The sequence below is a fragment of the Onychostruthus taczanowskii genome, unplaced genomic scaffold, assembly GCF_017590055.1.
Source record: "Onychostruthus taczanowskii isolate IOZ18803 unplaced genomic scaffold, ASM1759005v1 scaffold17, whole genome shotgun sequence".
NCBI lineage: Eukaryota > Metazoa > Chordata > Aves > Passeriformes > Passeridae > Onychostruthus > Onychostruthus taczanowskii.
In genome coordinates, this window is record NW_024498906.1 from 8,404,979 (window position 1) to 8,427,672 (window position 22,694).

Below are 22,694 nucleotides of genomic sequence, written 5' to 3' on the forward strand. Positions count from 1 at the left end.
AAGGAGAAAGGGAAAGAACCAGAAGTGTTAATGATGGAAGAAATGTGTCCTTACTGTGGGAAAAAACAAAACAGCCCCTCAGCAGGAATGGCAGTCCTTAGCTCATTCTGGGTATGATTAGGAGAATGTAAATAACCAGTGATTTTCCATAAAATGGGATCAGGACATGAGGAGCTTGGTTGCAATAATAAAATCCTTTTTCAACTTTAAACAAAACCTTATCATTACATGTGCCCTCAAGCTGATTTTTGGATGGACTGAACTGAAATTAATGCTGCAGCTGACGACCTTCTTGCCAGAGGCAGCCTGGCTCTGCAGGGACGGAGGCTGAGACCCCTCTGTCCCCCCTTCCTCTTCACAGCTCCAGCCTTTCAGGCATCCATTGGGACCCTCCAGCTCTCCACTGGTGCAGCCCCATCCCACGGTGAAGGGATGAAGGCTGACACCCTTTGCAGGCTCCGGTTGTGTTGCTGTTTTCCCCTCCTTCCCTCTCCCAGAGGAGGAAGCTGCTCCCACCCTCATCTCCCTGATTTGCACCCTCCATGAGTTCATGGCCAGCTCACTGTTCCCAGCTGGGCTGTCCTGGGGCTTAACCAGCTCCCTCTTGTCCCTGGAGTGTAATCCCCCCACAGGCAGGTTTATATCCCCTCACCCCTCCTCATCCCCGCGTCTCAACTCCTGCTCAAGGGGCTCTCCAGCGCCTCCTCATCCCGGGAATCCTGCCATGGACCTGCTGCAGCATCACCTCAGCTTCCTGAAACAGCCTCCTCTGGGAATTCCTCACCTCTGGAAATGCACCACTGCCTTGGGTGTGCTGGATGTGTGTGCCATGAATGGATCCTCATCAACACCGTGGTCAGCTGGCGCTCAGAAATCCTTTTCCTCCACTGTTATTTGCAAATTCAGGGGCTTGGAACTGCTGGAATTGGCCCCAGCACCACGACCTTGCATTTGTTACTACTGAATTTATCATCTCACACCTCAATGCCATGTTCTGCTTTTTCTGAAGGTTATTAGGACTGTAGTTGCTTGAACAAAAAATAGTTCTGAAAGAGTTTCACACCACTGCTGTTGTGTGCAGTGACTAATGAGCTTGTACATCTCTCTTCAATTCTTTTCAAGTTTTCTTACTGCCAAATCCAAACTTGGTAAGGCTGTTATATGTGCAGGAAGGAATGTATATGATTGATCTGCTGAAATTACCAAAACTCCTCGACAGTCTTTTCTGTCCTGGTCAGTCCTGAGGAACAAGGGAGCCTTTCCCCTGAGGCCTGACTCAGCCTGGGCTTTGAACACAGTGTGAGTCTCATGGGCATGGAGGGCCCTAGAGGCTGTTTTTCAGAGTGTTTCATTTTATTCCTTTGCTTTGTTCACATAGGGATAGCCCTAGAGGCTATTTTTCAGTGTTTCATTTTATTCCTTTGCTTTGTTCACATAGGGATTATAGAAGTTTGGATTTTGCCTTGATTTATTAGGAGGCAAGAAAACAAGAGCATTTAAGAAACAAAGTATTTAGTTAGGGGAGAGTGTTGTTTCAAAACATTTTCTTTTCTTTTTTATAATTTTTTTATAATTTCAACTCTTGTATCTCAGTAAAATAGGTGAACTGTTTTAAAATTTGAGGCTGAGCCATGTCATGCTGTGTAAACAATGTTTCTGTCACATCTGTATTGCTACTGAAGGGATTTGAAAGTGAGAGTATGAGGAACAGCTGCTGCATTTAAGCTTCCAAAAACTTTCAGGCCCCACAGGTAAATATTCTCTGGCTGTATCACTTTGCTGATGATCAGTTCCTTCTGCTCTGTGTACTACCAGACCTCCAAAACAAGCCCAGTTCCTCTGGTTAGGAGTGTGCCTTAGCCTTGCAGAGTGGGATGCTGCTTTTGAAGTCTCCACTCTCCAAGTTCTTTTCCCTGAGATGTTCAGTCATGCATATTTAAAGCTACATTTCAAGAAATTAGGTCTGAAAATTCCCAGCAGAAATGTATTTTTGCATTTTATTTTTATCCAGAGATGACCACATTTTTGTCTGCAAGCTGGCTTAAAAGATACATCAATTAATAGAGCCACTGGTGATTAAACTGTAAAGCAGAATATCTTCTCTCATTTAATGAAGGGTCTTACATAAAAATAAGTAGAATTCTCATGATAAAGAACTTAATTTTACTGAGATTTCCAACTTCTTCTCTGAAAGTGCAAGGTGTAATAAAGCTACATCTTCAGTATAAGAATATGGCTGTTTATTATAACTGTTCATCACGGGCATGCTATTAGTATAGAGATCAAGTCCCAAATGCCCTTGTTCTTCCTGAATCTTCCTACAAGTGGCATGTAATCAATTGTTTCCTTACAGAAAAATTCTCTAAAATAGGTATTTGCACTGTATTAGCAAGAAATCCATAGTTTTGAGCAATGCTGCAAGGTTGTTTTCAAGTTCTTGTCTTCCCACTGCAGTCCTTGCTAGTGCTCCTAGGACTTCCTGGGCCATGTCCAATTTTTTATCCTGCAGCAAACAAAATTACTGTGATGTTTTCTTCCCTGCTGTTCCTTAAATGATCACTGGCCTCTTCTGGTTGCAAGGAGAAGGTTGCACTCACCTCTGTGATTTTTAATCTGTTTTCCATACAGAGTAAGTGATACAGTCCTGGTTGTCATTTCTGCCCCAGCCTGCAGGAAAGCATCATTAGACCTTGGTGTATGGATGGGTGGGGGTGCTGGGAAACACCTGGGTTGTTTATGAAATATTCACTTCCTTTCAGAGGTCATTTAACTCTGGAGTTGATAGAGGCACTATTAAAGTTAGGGATTAGTACACACTCTGTTGTCTGCAGAGTTGGTGGTGAGAAGCCAGATCAGCTCCATCATAATTTGGTATTCACTTTGTCATTTTTGTGAGAGCTAATATTTCAATTTCTTTTCTTTTCTTTTCTTTTTTTAATTTTTTTTTTAACCAGCACTACAGTTTGACCTCTTTTTTTTTTTAACATGCACTACAGTTTGACCTCTGAGAACCTTAATGTGATGTCAGCTCACCTGGGACAACTATTCATGTACTTGTAATAGGGTCCCAGCTAGAACAAACACTGAAAATTAAAAATATTATTGAAAAGGAAAGAGGATAGTAGTCAGCTCACAAAAAGGAGCTGTTCCAGAACAGGTTGTTAAGCTTGATATCAGTGTGTCTAATCAAAATCTCCTCCACTGTGTTTCAGGGCAGATTCAGTGGTTGTCCCCTGGCTTGAGTGTGCTGGGTACTCAGCTCTGACCCAGAGGTGACAGGAGAGCAGAGGCAGCATCCCCGCTGCTGTGGCTGGCATGTGCTGCTATCCCTGAGGATGGTTCCCACAGGGAGGATGTGCACCAGTAGTTTTAATACACAGAAATCTCAGTTCTGCGCAGAAACAGCAAGGGCTGTGGCGGATAATCAATGTTGTGATGGCTGCTAGCTCTAGATGGATGCTGAGCAGCAGGGGTCATAACTCAAACAGATTCCTGAGGTGGAGGGATGGAGCAAGATTCCTTGCTGGACATTCCACCTGTGCAACAGGGAGAGAAAACCCTGAGCTTGAAGTGTGGCAGCCTGCCCAGGTGAGATCTCAGAGAGGAATGTGAATTAATCTTAGGGCATTTTTCCTTTAAATCCTTTTGGCTGTGTCTTTTTAGAAAGGAATTATTTACATGGGAAACTGTAGGGAACAAAGAAGAAGAAGAGGGACAGGCCTGAGTTGCAAGAGCAGAGGGACAAAGTAATTATGTTAGGTACTGGGGAAATGTGCTAAGAGACGGTGAAGTCAGGAACTGGAAGACACTGGAACAGTTTTGTGCAAGAATGGCCACTGCAGGTGTTTTCCTGTAACACAGTGACCTTTACAGGCTGTCTCTCAATTTGCAAAGGGGCCAGAAATTACGATTTATTGGCTTGTAATTTGCCTTCTCCCAAAGGTACAGTTGGTGGCATCTTCATTTCTGTTCGCTGCAGCAGAGATCAGTCCTGTGCAGAGGTGACCAAGCTGGTTTGCAGGTGTAGTCAAGATCAGCAGATGTGAGGACAGAGAGTTCAGGCGTGTTGCTGGCTCACAGGCATTGCCATGTTCTGTTGTATCTTGGTTTAATGCTTTGCCCCTGCCTGTGAAGAGCTGACATTGAAGCTCAAAGGAAGATTTATATTAGTTTTAGTCACCTGCCTGCCTGAAGAGGGCCCAGGGGCTGAGGCAGGAGAAGACTCAAAGCCAGCCACTCCCAGTGCTTGACAAGCTGTAAAGCAAGAACATTTTGAATGTGATCCATTGCCTATTTTGGGAAAGTTATAACATTTTCAGAGGTAGGCCAGTTATTTTTAAGTCTCTCTGGACATGCTTTTAACGCAAGATTTGTTCTGGATGTTGTCAAGGTCGGACGTTTTCTTCATGAAAAAGTTTCCCTCCTTTGGGGAAATGTCTGGAAGAGCTAATTAGCTGTGTGTCTTGGTCCTCTCTCATTTCCTCACAGCCTGCTAAAACTATTGCTAGACCTTTCAGCTTCAGCCAAGATGGATTGAGATAGCTCTTGTCTGCCTTCCCCTGGCTTCATCCTTTTTGTGCCCATTATCCATTTCCTTAGCCTGTTTGAAGAGAAGGTTGCAGGACAGTTGTGCAGAGACAGCATGCCTCTACCAAAATGCAGAGAGGCTGGTGTTTGGAAAAGGAAGTATTTGGGACTGAGAAACAGAAAATACCAACAACATGGTTATTTTCCTTGTATCTGATTCTTTACTGCTGCTTTGAATTTCTTTTTAAGTTGCCCACATTTTACACTCATTTAGCGAGGTTGAAAATATGAAATGAAATAGAAGAATTATACCTACAGTGAGATAAATCCTCATTAATGAAATTGCCCTCCTGAATCTCAGTTGTGTAGATAAAGAGCTGGGGCAGAGAAATGCTGAGCTCCTCCTGCTGCTTTTGGATTGCTGTAGAAGGGATTGCTGTGTGCTCTACAGCAATCAGGATTGGCTTCCAAGTTTTATTTTGATAAACCTTAGGAATCAAAATTGCTCACATCAGTAATGAACAGGAGGACATGAATTATGTGGACCAGTAAACCAGCAATTCCTGCTGTAATTTTATCTTCACCTCTGTAATTGACAAACTTTAAATATTCCATATGGCAGTCCTGAGTATAAGTAAGGGTTTGAATCAGGGTTTTGAATCTCTGTGGATGCGAGGTGTAGAACTTTTCATCCCTCCTGTATGAGCAGCAGCAGCTTTCATATCGTGCCACCAGAGCTCTGTGGGTTTCGGGGTGTGAAGACAACAGGCTCTTTTAGGAGTGATGTGCATCCAGTTGAAAGGAGTACATAGTGTTTTCCTGCCTAATTCTGACAGAATTAAAGACAGTGCAGTTTCAGAAGTTATTTTCTGAATACTCCTCTCTGCAGACTTTGGTGCTGTTACCTAGAAGAAGGGGATTGATAGTTTAATCTTTGTTTTGGCACTATTAAATACGTAATTCTCAGACATTTTTCTGTTGCCTTTTGTTGAGAAACTGCATGTGTTTAGTATTAGCCCTGATTTTGGGAATGCCCAGCCTTACCAGGGCATCACTCTCCCTGTGTCCTGTGAGGCTGTGGCACACACGCTCGTGTCAGTGCTGTTGGCCACATCTTTGCCTGCGTGTCTCCAAAAAGCAGGTGGTTCATTGGACAAATGGAGTTAGAGCTGACAGTCAGTTCTGCTCTGTTTCTGCCTGCCTGTGGCATGGTAGCTTTCCCACCACATCCAGAACTGCAGATAGCACTGGAAACATCTGTATTGATGCTGAAGGAAGGTAAAAGGACTAGAAAGCCTGTCTGACTGAAATCAGTGACTGGTGGGATGTGCCTGTGGTACCACGCTTGAGGAGAGGCAAGAGGTAGAGTTTGGGAGGGAGGTTGGTTCACAGATTTTTTTTCAATTATTTTTTTTTTAAGCCAGAACAATCCAATTCACCTAGATTAAAACATCCTGTGGGAACATCTTGATTTCAGCGGTGGTTTTGTTAGAATATGTCCAGGTGGCCCACCTGCTTCATTTCCTGCCATCTCATCAGTCAAAGGCTTCTGGGGTGTGTTTGCTGAGCCTGAGCTCAGAGGCACTGAAATGTGAGACCTGCTAGGGCTAAACAATGTGATTTCTGCTTGTGTGTAGCCTTTACAATCCTTGCCCTACTTGGATATCTCATGTGGTTTTTTTTTCTTTTAACCTTTAAAATTTTGACCTAAATGAAGGGCAGGACTAATAATGTTTTATGGAATGCTGCATCTCTGGTTTCCTGGCTGAGGAAACATGAGTGCAAGGGGCTTCCACTGCAGTGAACTTTTGTAAGGAGGATATCATCTACCTTTGATGAAATCCAGGATGAAATAGCTTTCTAATAATGTTTTAACTAGAGAAAGAACACAGAAAAGAAACAGAAGGTGCAGGGGAAATCCATCAAAACAGTGTGGGGGGGAGGACAAGGTGCAAGCATGAAAAAGAGACTACCAAAACCAGCACAAACCACTTGCAAGCCCATTTATGGACACAAAACCTATCTGAGTTTCTGGGGCTTGTTATGATCATGGGAACTTTTCCTAAGCATGGATAGATCAGGCCAGCCCTGGCTGCTGGCAGGAATCTTTCCAGTGATGTTCTCTGGTTGGGTGTGGATATGAGCTTTGCCTGTGTTATCCAGGGTGGGCTATTTCTGCTTAAACCAAGGCTTGTACAAAGTCCAAGGAAAACTTTGAAGTTTTTATCTGAATCAAAAGCATTCGGTAAGTTTGTGACAGGCCTTGAAACTTGGGATTTTGGGTAGTTGTTCTCTTTTGCTTTCCCTTAAAAACACCAAAAGACAGGATCCCACATGTCTTCACATTTAGGTAGGAGTGTCTGGCAGTTGCTTTTTAGGAAGAAACTTCTTCCTTTTTGTTTTTTTCCCTTTGCAAATGCTTGTTTTTCTGTACCACTCCAGATGTCTCATTTGGGGTGTTGTGGGCTGTGCAGCTGCCAGTGCATTTCTTCTGTGTCTGCTGAGGATCTGGAGTGGGGTTATGACACTTTCCTCACAGGCTGTAGCTGTCATAGCATCTCCAGGACAAATCTTAAATTCTTGCTGGGCCATATGAAGAGCAGATTTTGCTGTAGGAGTCGCTGGTGGAATTTTACTGCTGCTCTCGTGCTCCATGTGTGCTGGCACTTCCAGGTGTTTGTAAATAAACAAAGGTGCTTGGTTTAGGTGTTTGGATGCTGAATGCTCAGAGGGCCTCTGAAGGTCAGAGGGCTGGTAATCACTCTTCTCTTACTGCCAGGATATTCCTAAAATACTTTATACATCTCCTGTGTGATCATTGTCTGAATTGAAACTTTACAGTGGAAAGGGAGTAGGGAAGACTGGAGTGAGACTGCATTGGAGAAGGTGCTCTGAGTTTCCTTTCAGAACTTTCAGGTGTAAAGAGACACACAGCATCCTGCTTTTGTAATTACTGAGCCTGACCCACAGGTCACAGAATTAGGCAGATTTTGGGTCAAAGGAAGGGGATAAAGGGAAGATGTGTGTACTGATGGTGAGTGTCAGGAGCAGTGTCTATTCCTGCTTCCTTCTTCTCAGGCCAGCACTGTCCTGGTCTCCTGTCTGCCCATATCTTTCCTGCTTTTAAAGAAAAGTCTAAAAACCAAACCAGAAACCAGTACATTGATTGTTCCCTAACTGTGTGATGGCACAGAGAGATAGTGATAAAATGTGTCTTGGAAATAAGGAAATGAGGCTTGCCTTGGGCTGGAGGTGGGCATTAGTCATACCACTGCTTGTGCTCTGCTGAATAAAGGTCATGGAAAGGTTTGTAGGGAAGCCTTGTGAGTTTTTTGTCTTCATAAGCACTGCTGCAACCTGAGGTGCATCTTCAGCGTTTTTTTGTGGAAACATCCCATCCCCTCTGCACCATGCCAAGCTTCCTAGGGGCTTAGACCTCCCAACAAACTCAGGGATTTCCTTAAATCCCTGTAAATCAGAGCTCTGTTAAGAAGCAGAAGGGGAATAAACCACCAAGAGGCTTTCCTCCTTTTTTCCAAAGTCTGTGTGTGCCATAAATTGAATAGGCCCCCCTGAGACCTGGGGAAACCAAACTCTTAAAATGCATAGTAAAGGGTTAGTAATTGTTTCAAACAGCCAACTAAAAATGCTTTTTATTAGGATACTTGCACTCTCTTTCATATGTGAAGCTGCCTGTTCATTTTGGCAGTGAAGGCTACTTTTATGCCTCCCTGGGGATGGTGGTAAAACTTTCAGCAGCTTAGGCACAGAAACCAGCCCTTTGTGAAACTGGAGGCGAGAAACCAGAAGTTGTTCTGCAGATTTCCCAGTGCCCTGCAGCTTGCTTTCAGATTTTGCTGATTAATCCACTTTTGTTCAGGACAAGGAGAGGTGAAGATGGTGCTGTGCAGGGATGGGACAGCCTGGGCAAGGGCATTTGCTGTCTGTGGGTTTGTAGGCTCTTCGGTGATTTTTTTCTGACATTCAGCTGTTGGGTGCAATAGCAAGGATTCAGCACTTTTCACAGAGTTGCTCTGAAAGATGGACAAGAGCTGGATTTACTCTTATTGCCAGTGTCAGCAGGAGAGCAGAAGTCTCTGCTAATCCTGTCCCAAAGTGGCAGCAGAAATGCCAGGGAGGCTGATGAAGGGGAGCAGGGGACACTCGGGCAGAGGGACGCGTGGAGCTGGCCGTGTCTGTCGGCAGGCTGCAGGAGCACAGAGCTGTTCCTGCCGGTGGAATGCTGCATCCTCCCTTGGCAGTGATTACTCTTAGGTGTTTGTCCTTCTGTGGCAGCCTCAGTGCAACAGGTGCTGGAGTTTAATTCATCTGTCTGTCCCTCTGGGGCTCGTAGAAGTCTTGAGGCTCCCTCCTGCCAGCAGCATGGCACCAACACATCCCTGCAGGATCGCTGTGGGCTTTGCAAGGCTTTGGGTGCCCTCCCCAGCAGCTCCTGGCTGGAGGCCTGGCTGCTGAGAATTTTAGGCTTTCTGTGCTGACAAGCACTGACCCCCAAGAGAACGCTGCATTTGACCTGAGGCTGTGGTGAAGGCTTCCGAAATTGAGTGATAAAACTGAGATTATAAGTGTGTAGTTTGAATAGAAGTGTATAATATCACATGGCAGAAAACTTAAAATTTAAAGCTTTAGCATATAGTGATATATATAAAACAAAATAAAAGTTTTAAAGCAAAAGTTAGTCCTTATTCTTCACAAGTCTAAGTAGTATTGTATAATTAAATTTTAAAAATCCACATGATGAATGAAAAATAGTTAGCTATTAAGTTAAAAGTAAAAATAATTTAAATATCATATCTTAATTAGACAGTTTATCCTTAAAAAGCCTGGTAAAGAAAAAAATACAACTCCATTTTTAGTGTATTAAAGCACTATAAAACCCATAATTTATAAGACTATAATATGAATAAAAGGTAATAAACACGTAAATCCAAACAAAAAATACCATCTTACATATTTAACCCCAACCTTCACAAAAAAAAAAAAAAAAAAAAAAAAAAAAAAACAAAAAACCCCACAGTTCCTGACAGGTTTGTCCCTTTGCTTTGCAGATCACTGGCGTTATCCTCCTGGCAGTCGGCGTCTGGGGCAAGCTGACCTTGGGCACCTACATCTCCCTCATTGCTGAGAACTCCACCAATGCCCCCTACGTGCTCATCGGGACGGGCACCACCATCATCGTCTTCGGCCTCTTCGGCTGCTTCGCCACCTGCCGTGGCAGCCCATGGATGCTGAAGCTGGTGAGCAAACCCCAGAGCCTGAGGAAGGGCTTGGATCAGTTGGGATTCCCCCCACTGTCACTGCAAGGGGTGATAATCAGCACTGACTCCGTGATTCACACAAGCCTGATCAATCTCTTCATTATTAGTATCATTATTAAGGAACCCATTGCTGTTATAGACACTTACAATACAGCTGGACCTAATTGGTCCTCTAATTAAAACACCATCACCACTGGCTAATTAAGAACCCACCCTTTGATAAACAAATCTCCGTAACACATTCCACGTGTTCACAGCAACAGGCGCAGCGAGTGAAGATAAGAATTGTTTCTCATTCTCTTCTCTGATCTCACAGCCTTCCCCAGGACGATGCCTGGGAAAGTTGTGCCTGTTGCTCTCTGTGGCCAGAGAGCTGCTGCCACACCCTGACAAATGTTGGTGAAACTTTTTAGGCACATAAGCTAGATTTTATTAATCATTATTTTCAATGTTTGTGCCTTTTGGACAAAGGGGAAAAAAAAACACCTTCACCACAACCAGTTTTTGATTGACTGTGACTGAATTTTGCTACACATGGCACATAGGCCCAAGTGTTTGGAGCAGGGTGGTGCTGCTGAATTGCACTGTGAGTTGTTCTACAGTCATTCTGGTTTTCTGCGAGCCAGATAGATAAATGTATTTGCAATCTTAAAGATGCCCAAAGAAATTCTTTTGAACTGTATTTTAAGGGGTCAGTTTAATACCCTGATGTGAAATTATTGAACAAATAGTTGGTACCTCATAAAAGCACTCCAGTCCTTCTTTTTCTCCTAACATTCACTAGGATGGAACAATTCAACCCAAAAAGCAGAGCATTTATAGTATGTTTGGCCTCACCTCAAAAGCAGCAGGGGCTCGGGGTGCACTGAGCAGAGGGGAAGCTGTTTTCCCTCAGTCCACTTTAACCTCTCTCTGTATGAGTTTCTCTCTTCTGACTTTTCCAGCCTACCTTAAAACTCAAAATAACTACCTGTTAAACAAACTTACATGATAAACTGTGTTTCTAGGCATATTTAGGAGCAAAATCCTGCATGAGGAATGATTTGAAGGGTGGAAATAGCACTTGTGAAGCACTGAACTAGTGAGAAAGGGCTTGACAGTACAATGCATCTCCTGTGGTTTTCTAAGGAGATGGGACGACTTTTCTCTAGTTTTAACAGCTTTTCAAAAAAGAGAGGACATGTTAAAGGGAGTTAATTTCCTCAAATGATGGCAGGGAGGGGAAGGGGAGAGGTGGCAGCTGCAATTCCAGCAGCTGATGGCCAGCTGGCAAGAACCTCACTGCTGTCTCTTGCTGGTGATGGGCTGTCAGGGCATGTGCAGAGGCTTGCTGGAGTCACTGCAGTCCAGATGGGAAAGGGAAAAAGGTGAATGATGATATAAAGCCATAAGAAATCAGGCTCTGCTAGCTGCTCCATAACTTCCTTAAAGCTATGCCACGAGCACTAGCCTGTGCTGTTCCAAGCACGTGGGTTTATTTTCATTGTACGTATAAGAAATATTTCTAAACTTCTTTTCTCTCCTGAACAGACAGTGTTTTGACAGCTGCATTAATTGGACACTTTTTTTCTAGTTCTGCTTTCACCATTGTGCTCCTTTCCCCAATAACCTTTCACGAAAGCTGAGTTTCCCTTTTTCCACTAAATCCTGCTAGGAATTAATTTAATTTAAAATATTTGCTTTCTTAATTAACTGTTACTTAGCAGGTGGAGTAAAAAAGGTAATTTTTCCTCCAGAAAACTAAGGTACAACTTCAGATTTTACTATCCCACTTTGCATTTTTTCTTTACCTTCTTTATTTCTGCTTAAATATATTTTTAGTACTTGGTGACTGCCTACACTGAAAGCTCTGTTTTCAAGGTTTATTTAGCTCCTGATCCAAATGCTGCACCTAAGGCCAAATATGGACCTTGGCTCAGCAAACTATTTGGAGCATATGTCTGGTGTTTCTGTGAGAATATTTCCAGTGAAGGCAATGTTTCAGTTCATTCATTGGAGAAACTTCAGGAACCAGGCAGCAAATCCCAGACTGGCAGTGCGGTAGATAAACACAAACCAAAACACCTGGGGAAACCTACTGAGCTTAGCAGAGCACCATGCAAACAGGGAGGGTCTGTTTGTGTTCCTTATTGCAAAATCAAAACCTGAGTGGCTTGGATTCACCTCTGGCACGTGAGTGTGTTTTAATTTATATAAGAATGCTGAGAAACGTGGGCACAGAAATGTCAGAAAAGCCAGTAATTAAGCAATATGTATCAGTTGTGAGTTGTATAAACACATGTCTTACATTCAGGTCATAACCTGTGTATCTCCTCCAAAGGACCTTTTGTTTCTTAACATCTTTGGAGGGTGCCTGGAGGGGAAGTTACATTTCATGTGATAATATCTCTGCTGAGACAAAAGCTTGTCATGCTCTGACTTCTCTTGCCTCCTGCCTTTTCAGTATGCCATGTTCTTGTCCCTGGTGTTCCTGGCTGAGCTAGTGGCTGGCATTTCAGGGTTTGTCTTTCGCCACGAGGTAGGTGGAAATGTGCTGAGCTGGAGGGTGGGAGGTGGAAATGTTTGCAGCTGGCAGTGCCTCCCTGGGCAGGAGCTGCTGAGGAGCTCCCTGGAGCGTGGAGAATGTGCAGGGCACTGAGCTCAGCTGCTCCAGCACATCTCCAGGGATGGGGCTGCTGTGCAACAATAACTTGTACAGCTCTTAAAATCCAGTGCCATTCCAAATGAAGGGATTTAGCCAAAGCTCTTGCCCTCAGCTGCCTGGTGATTTACTCAGGAGCTATCAGGTTTTGTGTGTCCACCATGGAAGATCTTCTTTACTCTTTTACGTATGCTGAGGGCTGCAAAATAGATTAAATGCTTTTCTTAAACATAGCTTTTTCAGCCAGGCAAATGCTGGTTTATGTAAGGTAGAGACAACTTCTGCATCACACCAGACTTGCTGTTTTGTAAATCTTTTTTTTCTTGGGCAGGGGGAGAGAGGGGGTGGGGAGGGAGTGGGATGGGATTTCATTTCTATCTTGAGAATAAGGAGAGATTAAAAGTAGAGTGAGGGAGGAAACTGGGACAGGAAGAAGCTTTGAAAAAGCGTGATGGTCTAGATTTGTAGTAACACTCCTGCTTTATCCACTGTAATCAGTCTATCTCTGGCTGTAGGTCCACGGACCCACATGCCACTGGTGCTGAACCAGAGCAGCCCCAGAGACCCTCCTTGTCTCTTCTCTTTGTATGAGCTGGTTTTCCAGTCTCCTTTTGACACGACATTTCCATTGCTATAGAGTTTTCTGCTGCCACCCTTGCAAGCAGTGGATTGTTTTTGATGATGTGCTGAGGTGCCTGTCCACCTGCTGAGGATTCCCATTCCATCCCACCTAACCTGCAGCAGCCCCAGTGTCAGTCTGCTCCCTTTTGGGAGAGGCAGTCTCCTGTGAAGGCCACAACCATGTGGGTTGCTCACATCATCTGCTTCCCAGCCCCTTCCCCACCCAAAGTGCCATTCCTGATGATGTTCCTGACATTTTCCAGCTGAGGGACCTCTTGCTCCTTACCCAAATCCCTTTGATGCTGGGGATGCCTGGTCAGGAGATTTATGTTTTACTTTGGTGCCACTGGCTTGTGTCCCCAGGGTGTTTGCACAAGCTTTGGCTCCCACCTGGCATCCATGAGCAGGGAGAAGCATGCAGTCTCCTTCAGACTTAGTGCTGGAACAAAGTGTTTGGAGGGAAAAGCATAAAACTATTTCTTTTTGATGGGCTATGTCATTTTACAGTATTTTTTTCAAACATTAGTTTGCTGGGGGGGTCTTGTTTTTGTGTCTGATATCCCACTGGAAAAATGGCATCAATTATTCCTGACAGTTAAGAGGGAGCTCTGCCAGCTCTAAAAACACCCTTAAAAACAACTGGGAAGGGCTAGTTTGGGTGTCTTGTTAGGAAGTTTGTTAGGAAATGCATTTGTTTCCTGCAAAAACTGCTTCAGATGTTGTGCTTCTTATTGCTCATGTGGGCTGTTTTTTTTTCCCTCACCCTCACAGATCAAGGATACTTTCCTTAGGACATACACTGAAGCAATCCAGAATTACAATAAGAATGATGAGCGGAGCCATGCAGTGGATAACGTACAGGAAAGTGTAAGTCTAAAACTGGGTACCAAAAATTAGTCAATAGAGAAAACATGGATTTAATCCCAGAATGTGAAGTTTTCATGGCTCAACCTACAAGGTGTAATTTGCAAGGCAAATAGAGGCTGGCAAAACTGATCTAAATGAAAAGTATTTCAGCTGGAGTGCTTGCCCAGGATTCCTAAATTTTAAAGGCAAGGCCTGTCCCACTGGCTTGTTGTTGGTCCCAGATCTTGAATTAGGTTTATGGGCAGGTATAGTCCTAAAGAACACACCTTGTTCCTAAGGGAATTTGACAATAAGATCATAAAATGTTTTAAATTTGAGCTGGATGAGACAGGGTTTTATAATCTTGTTTCCTGCATCACTGATAAACTGCAGCAATTCTCTTCACAAGTACAGTGAGAGGCTGGCAAAGGAGACCTGGTGAGTTAAGGAGAAAAACTGGGTATCTTTTCCCCAGAGGAAAATGGAGGGGAAAAACTGCTGAGGTTGGCAATGAAAGCTGTGCTGGAGGGATGGGGAAGGAGCTTGGTGGAAATCTTCTCTGACCCTCAAGGGTGGTAGCAGGGCAGTGGGGGTTGCCTTGCCTTCCAGCAGGGCACAGGGCAGGAGCAAATGCCACAGCACAGCCAAACCAGCTGGGGATGCCACCCACCAGAGACCAAGTCCACCAACTACAACACAGAGTGATAAAGTTCACATTTAAATTCCCACTGGAAGCTGTGCCCTAGCAAGAAGCTATTCCTTCAGTTTGCAATACGTTCCATGAGCCAATTTCCTTTCCATATGATTGTGGCTCGATTGAATGGCTGAAATGTCAGTGTAATTGTATTGATGATTTCCAAACCTTTAGAAAATAAAACTGTAGTGTTGGACCCTTCAGCATGGCTGAAACTGTACTCTAACCTGGCTTCTCCTGGTTAGCAGGTTACTGCAGTGCTCCAAACTGAATATATTCTGTTGTCAAATTGTCTGTTTGCATAATGTTAACCTGTATTTTAAATTTTTGATTCCTTGGAGTTGACCAAACAAAATAGTTCTGAGTAGTTTTTCAGTGTTTCTGTTGTAGCAGAATGTTCATTTCATTCATAGTTCTCTCTTCGCAGGAACTGCATTTATAAGCCCTTTCCATGCAGAAAATTCAGCACACACTCTGTACTTTTGAGTCTCTGACTTCTAGCTTAGGATCTAAATCAGAACATCCTTCCCAATTTGGGGTTTTCTAGCTGACTTCCTAGATACACCCTGTGAACATATGGTCTCTTTCTATTCACAGCTCAGTGAATTGTCCTAGAAATTATTTTGGTGAGTTAGAGAGGCTTCACCTTATTGATTTGTACTAGTTTGAACCTCGATGTGTTACATGGAATTCTGTGTAATGCTTTGAGGTCTTGAATTTACAGGGTCATCTTTAATCAAACAAAAAAGTAAACAAAACAAACATACAAAAAAACGCCAACAGACCATCAAGTAAAAAAGATGGGTTTACAGCTGGACCTTTGTCAAATGTTACAAATAATAGTTCTGCTCATAAAATACCTTATTTTAGTAGGTCATCTGCTCCCATGTTCTGTAAGTTACATCCCTGGTACTTTTGTAATTAATGGGGCAGGGGTGGTATCAGCTTTTCAAAACTTGAGGTGCCCTGTCATTACTTTGATTATGAGCTTATGAAGTGGGCCGAGATGATTCTGTTCTAGTTTTAATTCTGTTTTATTTGTTTGTGTGTTTTAAACCTGCCTCTTATCCCTCCCAGCTGAGCTGCTGTGGCATTCAGAGCTACACCAACTGGAGCACCAGCCCTTACTTCTTCAAGCACGGCATCCCTACGAGCTGTTGCATGAACTCCAGCGACTGTAACACTCAGGATCTGCGCAACATGACCGTGGCTGCCACTAAAGTAAACCAGAAGGTACCAGTAACCTGTGCCAGGGGCACTTGTGACACCACCCAGCACCCCAGTGGAGTGTATGCCTGCTTGCAGGTGCATTTCATTTCATTTCATGGTTGATAATGTGCAAGTAAGGCTGGAGTGATGGTAAGGATGGGCTTGGTCCTGCTCTTACTTCATTTTCTTTGAGCTGGCCTTTCTGAAATCCAATCCCAGATGCAGCAGTTCTGAGGAAACACAGGATTGACAGTAAATGTTGTGGTTGGTGGGTACATTTATTGTGAGTTAAAATCTTTGGAGATATAAGGCTGTGAGCACAGCCCAGCCAAAGCGACCCTTTCCCTGGGGTCACCTGGAGGAGAGGGTTGGGAAGACAGAAATAGTATTGAGAAGGCAAGTAGGGAGAACAGAAGGAAAATTAATAATTAGATAATAAAAATACAGAAAACACTAAGAAAGTGAAGAATGAAGAGAAAATAATGCAGCATCTATGCATTAGACATTGTGCTGAAGAAGTGCTACTCAAGTTATTGCTTCGAGTGCTAGAGTTTCATCAATTCTTTCTCACTTGAGATTTGCAAGAGAGGGAATAGTTTGTTGGTAAGAGGAATGATATTGTGGCTAAATCACCACTCTAAGTAGCAGCACAGCTTAGTCAGACTTAAGGATTCTTTTCTTTTCTGTTTTTATTTTCAGAGATCTATTTTAAAAATAAATAGAAGTCCTGAGGACAACAGAGGAAATATGGAAATGCCTCTGTCTCTTCTGTTTCTGTCTTTTTCACTTCAGTCACCTGTGACTCAGAAGGTTGGACTGGTGGCTGAGCACAGCCTGAAACATCTTTGAAAACCAGTCAAGTAGACAACATTTTCTGGCATGTATTGTAAAAGGGATGCTAGAGGATTATTTTCCACTAAGCTTTTATTTTTCCTTTTTTTTTTTTTTTTTGCAATGGTTTAATGAGAGCAACTTTGTGCAGATGTGTGGAATGTTGGTGGTGTCCATTGGTTGAGTAACTCACAGTCAGCACCAGCAGAGTAATCTTGCATGAGTATGGATGGTGAGCCACTTTGTTCAGCTGCTCCTTGTGAATTTGTACTAACTTGATGTTTTTGTAGAAGTGGAAGGAAGGTGAGAGGCAGGGCAGGGTGGATGTAGGGCATGTGCAGTACAGCCAGCACCCACGGGCATGGTGCCTCCTGGGCAGCCCATCCTGAGCCTCTGCTGCTGCTCCCCTTACCAGCAGGAGCAGCTTCCCAGCTTTCTGCTGTGGCTGGTGTTCCAGCAGCTTTGCAGTTCAGCACAGCCCTGCACTCCAAACCTTTCCTGGCTGCAAAACCATTCAGGTACCATTGGCACTCCCAGCACTGATCTGGGTTTCCCCCAAGTGCCAGGCTTGCTCTGCCTGCTCAGGGACATCCCTGTCCTCTTGGGAGTCCCTCTTGTCTCAGGATGCCTGCTGAATTGTAGGAGGTGACTGAGGAATCAGTGAGTTCTAGTCCGGGGCTATAACACATTTCCAGCCATTGTTGCTCCTTGCTCTCCTGTCAAACGCACAAGTCACCCAACAGAAAAACACTGCTGGTTCTTCAGGAAATAGCTGAAGTAATTACTTGATTTAATTACCTAGAGGAAATTTGGGTGTTTAGAAGTTCATATGGTTTTGTCTCATTTTCTGACATAGCCACTGAAAATCAGAGGTTGCAGATTTCTACTCAGCTGTCGTGAGATCTCGGAGTTGTCCCAGACATTTGAATAAAGTGGGATGCTTCTGAAAGGTGCATGGGAATAAGAAGCAAGAAGGAGAAAATGTTGTTTGGCCCTGTCCTTTCACTTCAGATAGATACCAAACATCATTGCCTCTGACCCAAGCCCCTTGCTCGATTTGGAAACAGGCCCTTTGCTCTCTGAGTGCTGGAGAAAAAGGAAAATATTTATTGCCTGTGTTGTGGAAGACCCATCTCAACCATGACTGTGGACAAGTGTATTTGGATTATATATTTTGGTAGATTTTGAAAAACTATCAGAAAAACGAGTTCTCTATGAGCTAATCAAATTATTAGCAGTTTCTGAGGACTACTAATGAATTAACCAAAGAGGATTAAACTAATAATACAATTACAGGACTAAAAGACAGCATTCCTGGATTTTCTTTGCCAGCTCTGACCCTAACTTGCTTAGTGACCTTGGGTTAATTATTTAGGCTCTCTGTTTCTTCATCTCAGGCAGCACTAATACCTAACTTTAAGGGCTGTCATTAGGATTAGCTAATTAATGTTCATCTAGTGCTTTTAATCACAGTTCTTTACCAAGAAACCTCAAGAACTATTTCTCTCTAAAATCTTAAGAAGGGAACAGATGCATGGAGTCGAGAAAGATCAGATGCTTTGTAAACTGTCCCTTCTGTGCTCTGGATCTCTGATCAGCACCCAGGGATGCTCCAAAGTGCTTCACACACTTCTGTCCTGTAAGGCACCAGTGGGTGCTGCTTGCACTCAGCCCATGAGCAACTGAGCCATATGTAAGCAATGTTCTTCAGAAAACAGATTATTGTGGCTTGGGAAAACAGAGTCTTCAAGTGAGGAGGGCGATCAAAACTCTGACATTGCATCTTTTGTTGACAAGAGCTTCTGTCCTCCTCAGATTACCACTGTGCTTCGGTGTTGCATCTCTCGAAGGCTCTTCAACAGAACAGGTTTCAGAAGAGCTGGGAGACCATTAAGCCATGTCAGACAGAATGAAAATGCTGCTTGAGAAATCTAATCTCATTGCATAACATGTAAAGCACGCAAACTGTAGTTGTTTGATGGGTTAAATAAGCAAGCTTGAATCAGACTTGCTGTACACTGTGGTAAAACATAGTTGATATGTACACATAAACATTTCAGAAATTAATCAGGACCGGCTGTGCTGGTCCTCAGCTACTATTAGGTTCAGCACTTCATTACTCTCAGGATTAAATGTCTTGTGATGTTATAAAAGAAGTTAAAGAAATGGTACAATTTATTTAATGAATGGCCTGTCTGAAATAAAGAACATTGTCCTTCTCACTGTTATTTTTTACAAGCACCTGATGCTCTGAGGCCATCAAGAGTTCTTACAGTGCTTGCAGAATGAGGAGGGTATGGGTGTAGGTGAAATGTGGAGACACTTCTCTCTTATGGGACAGGAGTTCAAGCTGGGAAAGGCAACTCACTGTTATTTCTGAGTTTTCCAATTTCTGATCAAGTGGATAAAGATAAAATGTATAAAATGCCTCAGGACTGGCCTTAAGCCAGAGTGTTGGTCATTTGAGGAAGGTGGCAAAAGGGGCTGAGCAGTGACTTTGGGTTGTGGGGACAGATAATGGGGGTTAATAATGACAGGGTTAATAAAGAAAGAAAAAAGACATGTAGTGGTTTTGGTGCCATCTTTCTTTTTTTCTTCACGTATCAAGTCACATGTTTAGATTAAATTAGGCACCACAAAGTAAGAGATAACTTCAAATGCTTTTTTGAGGGGTCAAGTAGGTGAGGGGAGAAACTTGGCAAACATTATTGTACTGAGGGGGGGACATCTCAAAAACTCTGTCCAAGAGAAGGGCAGATATTGTACGTGAATCCTCTGGCCCCAGTCTGAGCTGTGAATTGAGGTCTGAGAAAGCAAGTCAGCAGAGAGAAAATTCAGTTTGGGGAGCAGGACAGGGAATTTTATGTCCAAGGGCAAATGAACCAAGAAAATTCATACAAAACCCTTGATAACTTTGTTACATGGTTTAAAGTTACATGCTGTTCAGTGCCTTGCCTGGTGTCCTTTGATGGGTAAAGGCAAGCAGAATGCCTCAAGGGACACTTTATTAAATATCTAGAGTATTAGGAAATGAGCATCATTTATTCATTTTTGACATCTGTATTGTATTATATACCATTGGTGTATTGTTACTGGTTTGGTTTCAGGTCAAAGCTATATTGTTTTTTAACTGACTTCCTTTAAAAAGACCCATAAAGATGAGTGCAACATCACATTTAGATTTTAAAAGTATTGAAATGCATTTGTTTCTAAAAGTAATTTGTTTTACCACAAGTCCACATCATTCACTCAGAACTGCTATTTTAGAAAAAGGTGACACTGTTGGAAATTACAGCAGAAATATTGTCTAGCCAGAGTTCATTCTAAATGAGAAATTTGTATGTATGCATTCACGGCAGGGAAGGTCAGTACAAAGAATGATGACGTTTGTTTTCCAGGGCTGTTATGACTTGGTGACCAGTTTTATGGAGACAAATATGGGAATCATAGCTGGAGTGGCTTTTGGGATTGCATTCTCACAGGTAAGTACACAAACACTCCCCTTCCCCTCTTTTCTTTTCTCCTCTTTTTCCTTACCTGGACTTCAGGGAAAGAAGGATTATGGAAAGGGACTGAACTCAGCATGCTCATTAGTCCTGAGGTCATCTGTTCATTGATTTTCTTTTTTTCAACTTAAATGAAGTTTCTCCTTGGGAATATCAGTTACGGTTGAGCTAATGACTAGCTCAAGGAAAACAACTTGTCCCTGCACTGGGTCAAATAGAGGTTAACCCAATAAAACATTGGCTTAAATGGAGCATAAACGCTAAGAAGACAAATAGCTTATCCATTGTTTGGGTAGGCTTCTATCTTCTAAGTACTCTTATTTGTTCTTAAAGGACTCAAGAATTCAAAGGAGTGCACCCTCAGGCCTCCCCATCCTGGATCTGGAGCCTGGAGAGGACGCTTTGTGACCAATTTTATTTATTTTCCCTTTAACACTGAACAGTGAGAAACGTTAAGTCTACCAAAATCAGATTGTTAAACCAACTCCTTGTCTGCACCAAAATGAGTGTGGCAAGAGAGCAACAAGAGGACAGCTGAGCAGGGGTTTTCTGCTCCATGATATCCAAACTGCATTTATGTAGACAGGAACTGGGGGAAGTATAGCTCTGGTCAGATTGTTCTGATCGAGAAGGGGCAGGAAAACACCTGCATCTTTCAACAAGATGCTCTTTATACCAGTCACTTTGTGTGTCACAGCAAGGACTCTGCTGGAAACACGCAGAAATGAGAGAGAGAGAAATGCGCACAATTCAAAACTGTCCCCAAGCTGTGTGAAAAATGGCCCCCACATCTTCTCCACCAGCATGCACACAGCCTGAGGGAGCCCTAAAATCCTCTGGGCTCAGAATGACTGACTGCCCTGCCTTGGGCATATCTGGAGGCCTGATGCCCTGTAGCCAAGGTGTTGGATGCGAGCAGCCCGGGGTTTGGTGTGGGTGGAAATGTTGGTTCATCACAACAGAGCATGTGCCTGCCTGCCAGAGATACAGAAAAGGTGAACAATCTGGAGCTGATTGTGCATGGACAAGGGGAGGTCAGGGGTTTTTTTAATAGGCTATTCTAATTCTTGTTGAATGGTGACAGTATTGATATTCTTCTCCAGCCTTGATTGTGGCTTGATTGCTGCTATAGGACTCCAGGCTCGGGTTTCAGTTTGGGTTTTAGATAGCCAGAAGGCTCTAAAGCATCTTTTTAAATGCCTCCTGTAAAGCTATCCAAAAGAAAAACGAGACAAGTAGAATTGTAAAATATGCTGCTGGGGGAAAAAGTCAGGACCAGTACTTCCTGAAAGCATTTAATGGGTGTTTCAGGCAGGCTGCAAGCAGCAAGGGCTGCAAGGCACTTTGTGGCTGAAGGGGAAAACGAGGTGGGTTTTGGTGTGGTGTTGGCATCTCAAGCTGCTGGTGGCACCAGGAGCCCTGCTGCCAGGTGGGGATGTCACTCCCCAGCGCAGGCACTGGTCTCTGGCTCTGTGAGGACATACCCAGCTGCTTGGGGTGTTAGCAGACTTCTAAAAAAGAGAAGAGAGAGGCTGCAGAGGGGAAAAACACAGCTCTCCCAGGCTGTGAAGAATAGAAGGCGGCCAGTTGTAATTTACTGAGTAATCTGTTTTGCTGGGCCCAATTAGGGACAGTGTTTACAAATTGATTTCAGGTTAACGTGGCTGGCAGTAATGCCAGGCAGGGCTCCAGCTGTAGGCAAGGTTTTGCTGTTCCTATTGAGAATAGGTTTAATCTAAATAAAAGACAAATTAAATCATGTTGCTCTTCTACAGTAAAGCATGCTCAAGGGCCTTTCCTTCACGTGATTTGTTAGGTGTTGACTAGCATGGGGAATGTGCTGATGCCCAGAAATAGGGAAAGCTGATGTAATGGCATTGCAAATCTTACAGGCCTGGCACAGACCTCCCCATCAGACTCAAGAGTTCTTATAAAAAACACTGTGTTGCTGACCTTGTCTGATCTGCTCCTCGGGTTTGAAATAATAACAATAAAATAAAATTTGATGGTTTTTGGACTTGGATGCCAACGTTCACTTCCAGCTGGAATAATTTCCATTTAGCAGGTGCTCTTCAGAGCAGAAAAATTATTGCTGTGTTGTGCCCAACAGAGAATAAAATTATGCAAACTACATAGATGATGGAGAGCTGTGCCTAGATCAAACTACAGTGCAGGCATTGGCTTAAGGAATGCAAGAGAGGGGTTTACAGGTTGTGAGTAGGGGAGGCTCAGTGCAGTGTTCAGGCCACATTATTCCCTTTGTGCTGAAGAACTGACAATCAGGGGCTCTCCAAATGCTCCAAACCAGTTGTTGGGCATGTACAGATCCCATCAGTCTAAGATAAATTCCCATGGATCCTTTGTACTGTGCAACACCTGTTGTGGTGCACTAGTTTATTTAGTTGTTCTTTTGCACTGGGTGATTGGGAATTTGCACAGAGTAGTTTTTCTATTGCACTGAATAGCTTATGTTATATCATGTGGTTTGTTACCCCTTTCCCCCATCTCATGGCCTTTCCCTCACCCACCCCAGTACCCCC

At 43.4% G+C, this 22,694-nt stretch overlaps 1 protein-coding gene across 1 annotated transcript in view; it reads left to right on the forward strand.

Annotated features, from left to right (window-relative positions):
* Nucleotides 1–22,694, forward strand: part of TSPAN7 (tetraspanin 7) — an 89,057-nt gene that overhangs the window by 60,916 nt on the left and 5,447 nt on the right. Inside the window, exons 2-6 of the mRNA XM_041399961.1 lie at nucleotides 9,597–9,785; nucleotides 12,250–12,324; nucleotides 13,840–13,935; nucleotides 15,686–15,841; nucleotides 20,047–20,130. Of these exons, the coding sequence (XP_041255895.1) occupies nucleotides 9,597–9,785; nucleotides 12,250–12,324; nucleotides 13,840–13,935; nucleotides 15,686–15,841; nucleotides 20,047–20,130 (600 nt within the window). The remainder of the gene's footprint in view (nucleotides 1–9,596; nucleotides 9,786–12,249; nucleotides 12,325–13,839; nucleotides 13,936–15,685; nucleotides 15,842–20,046; nucleotides 20,131–22,694) is intronic.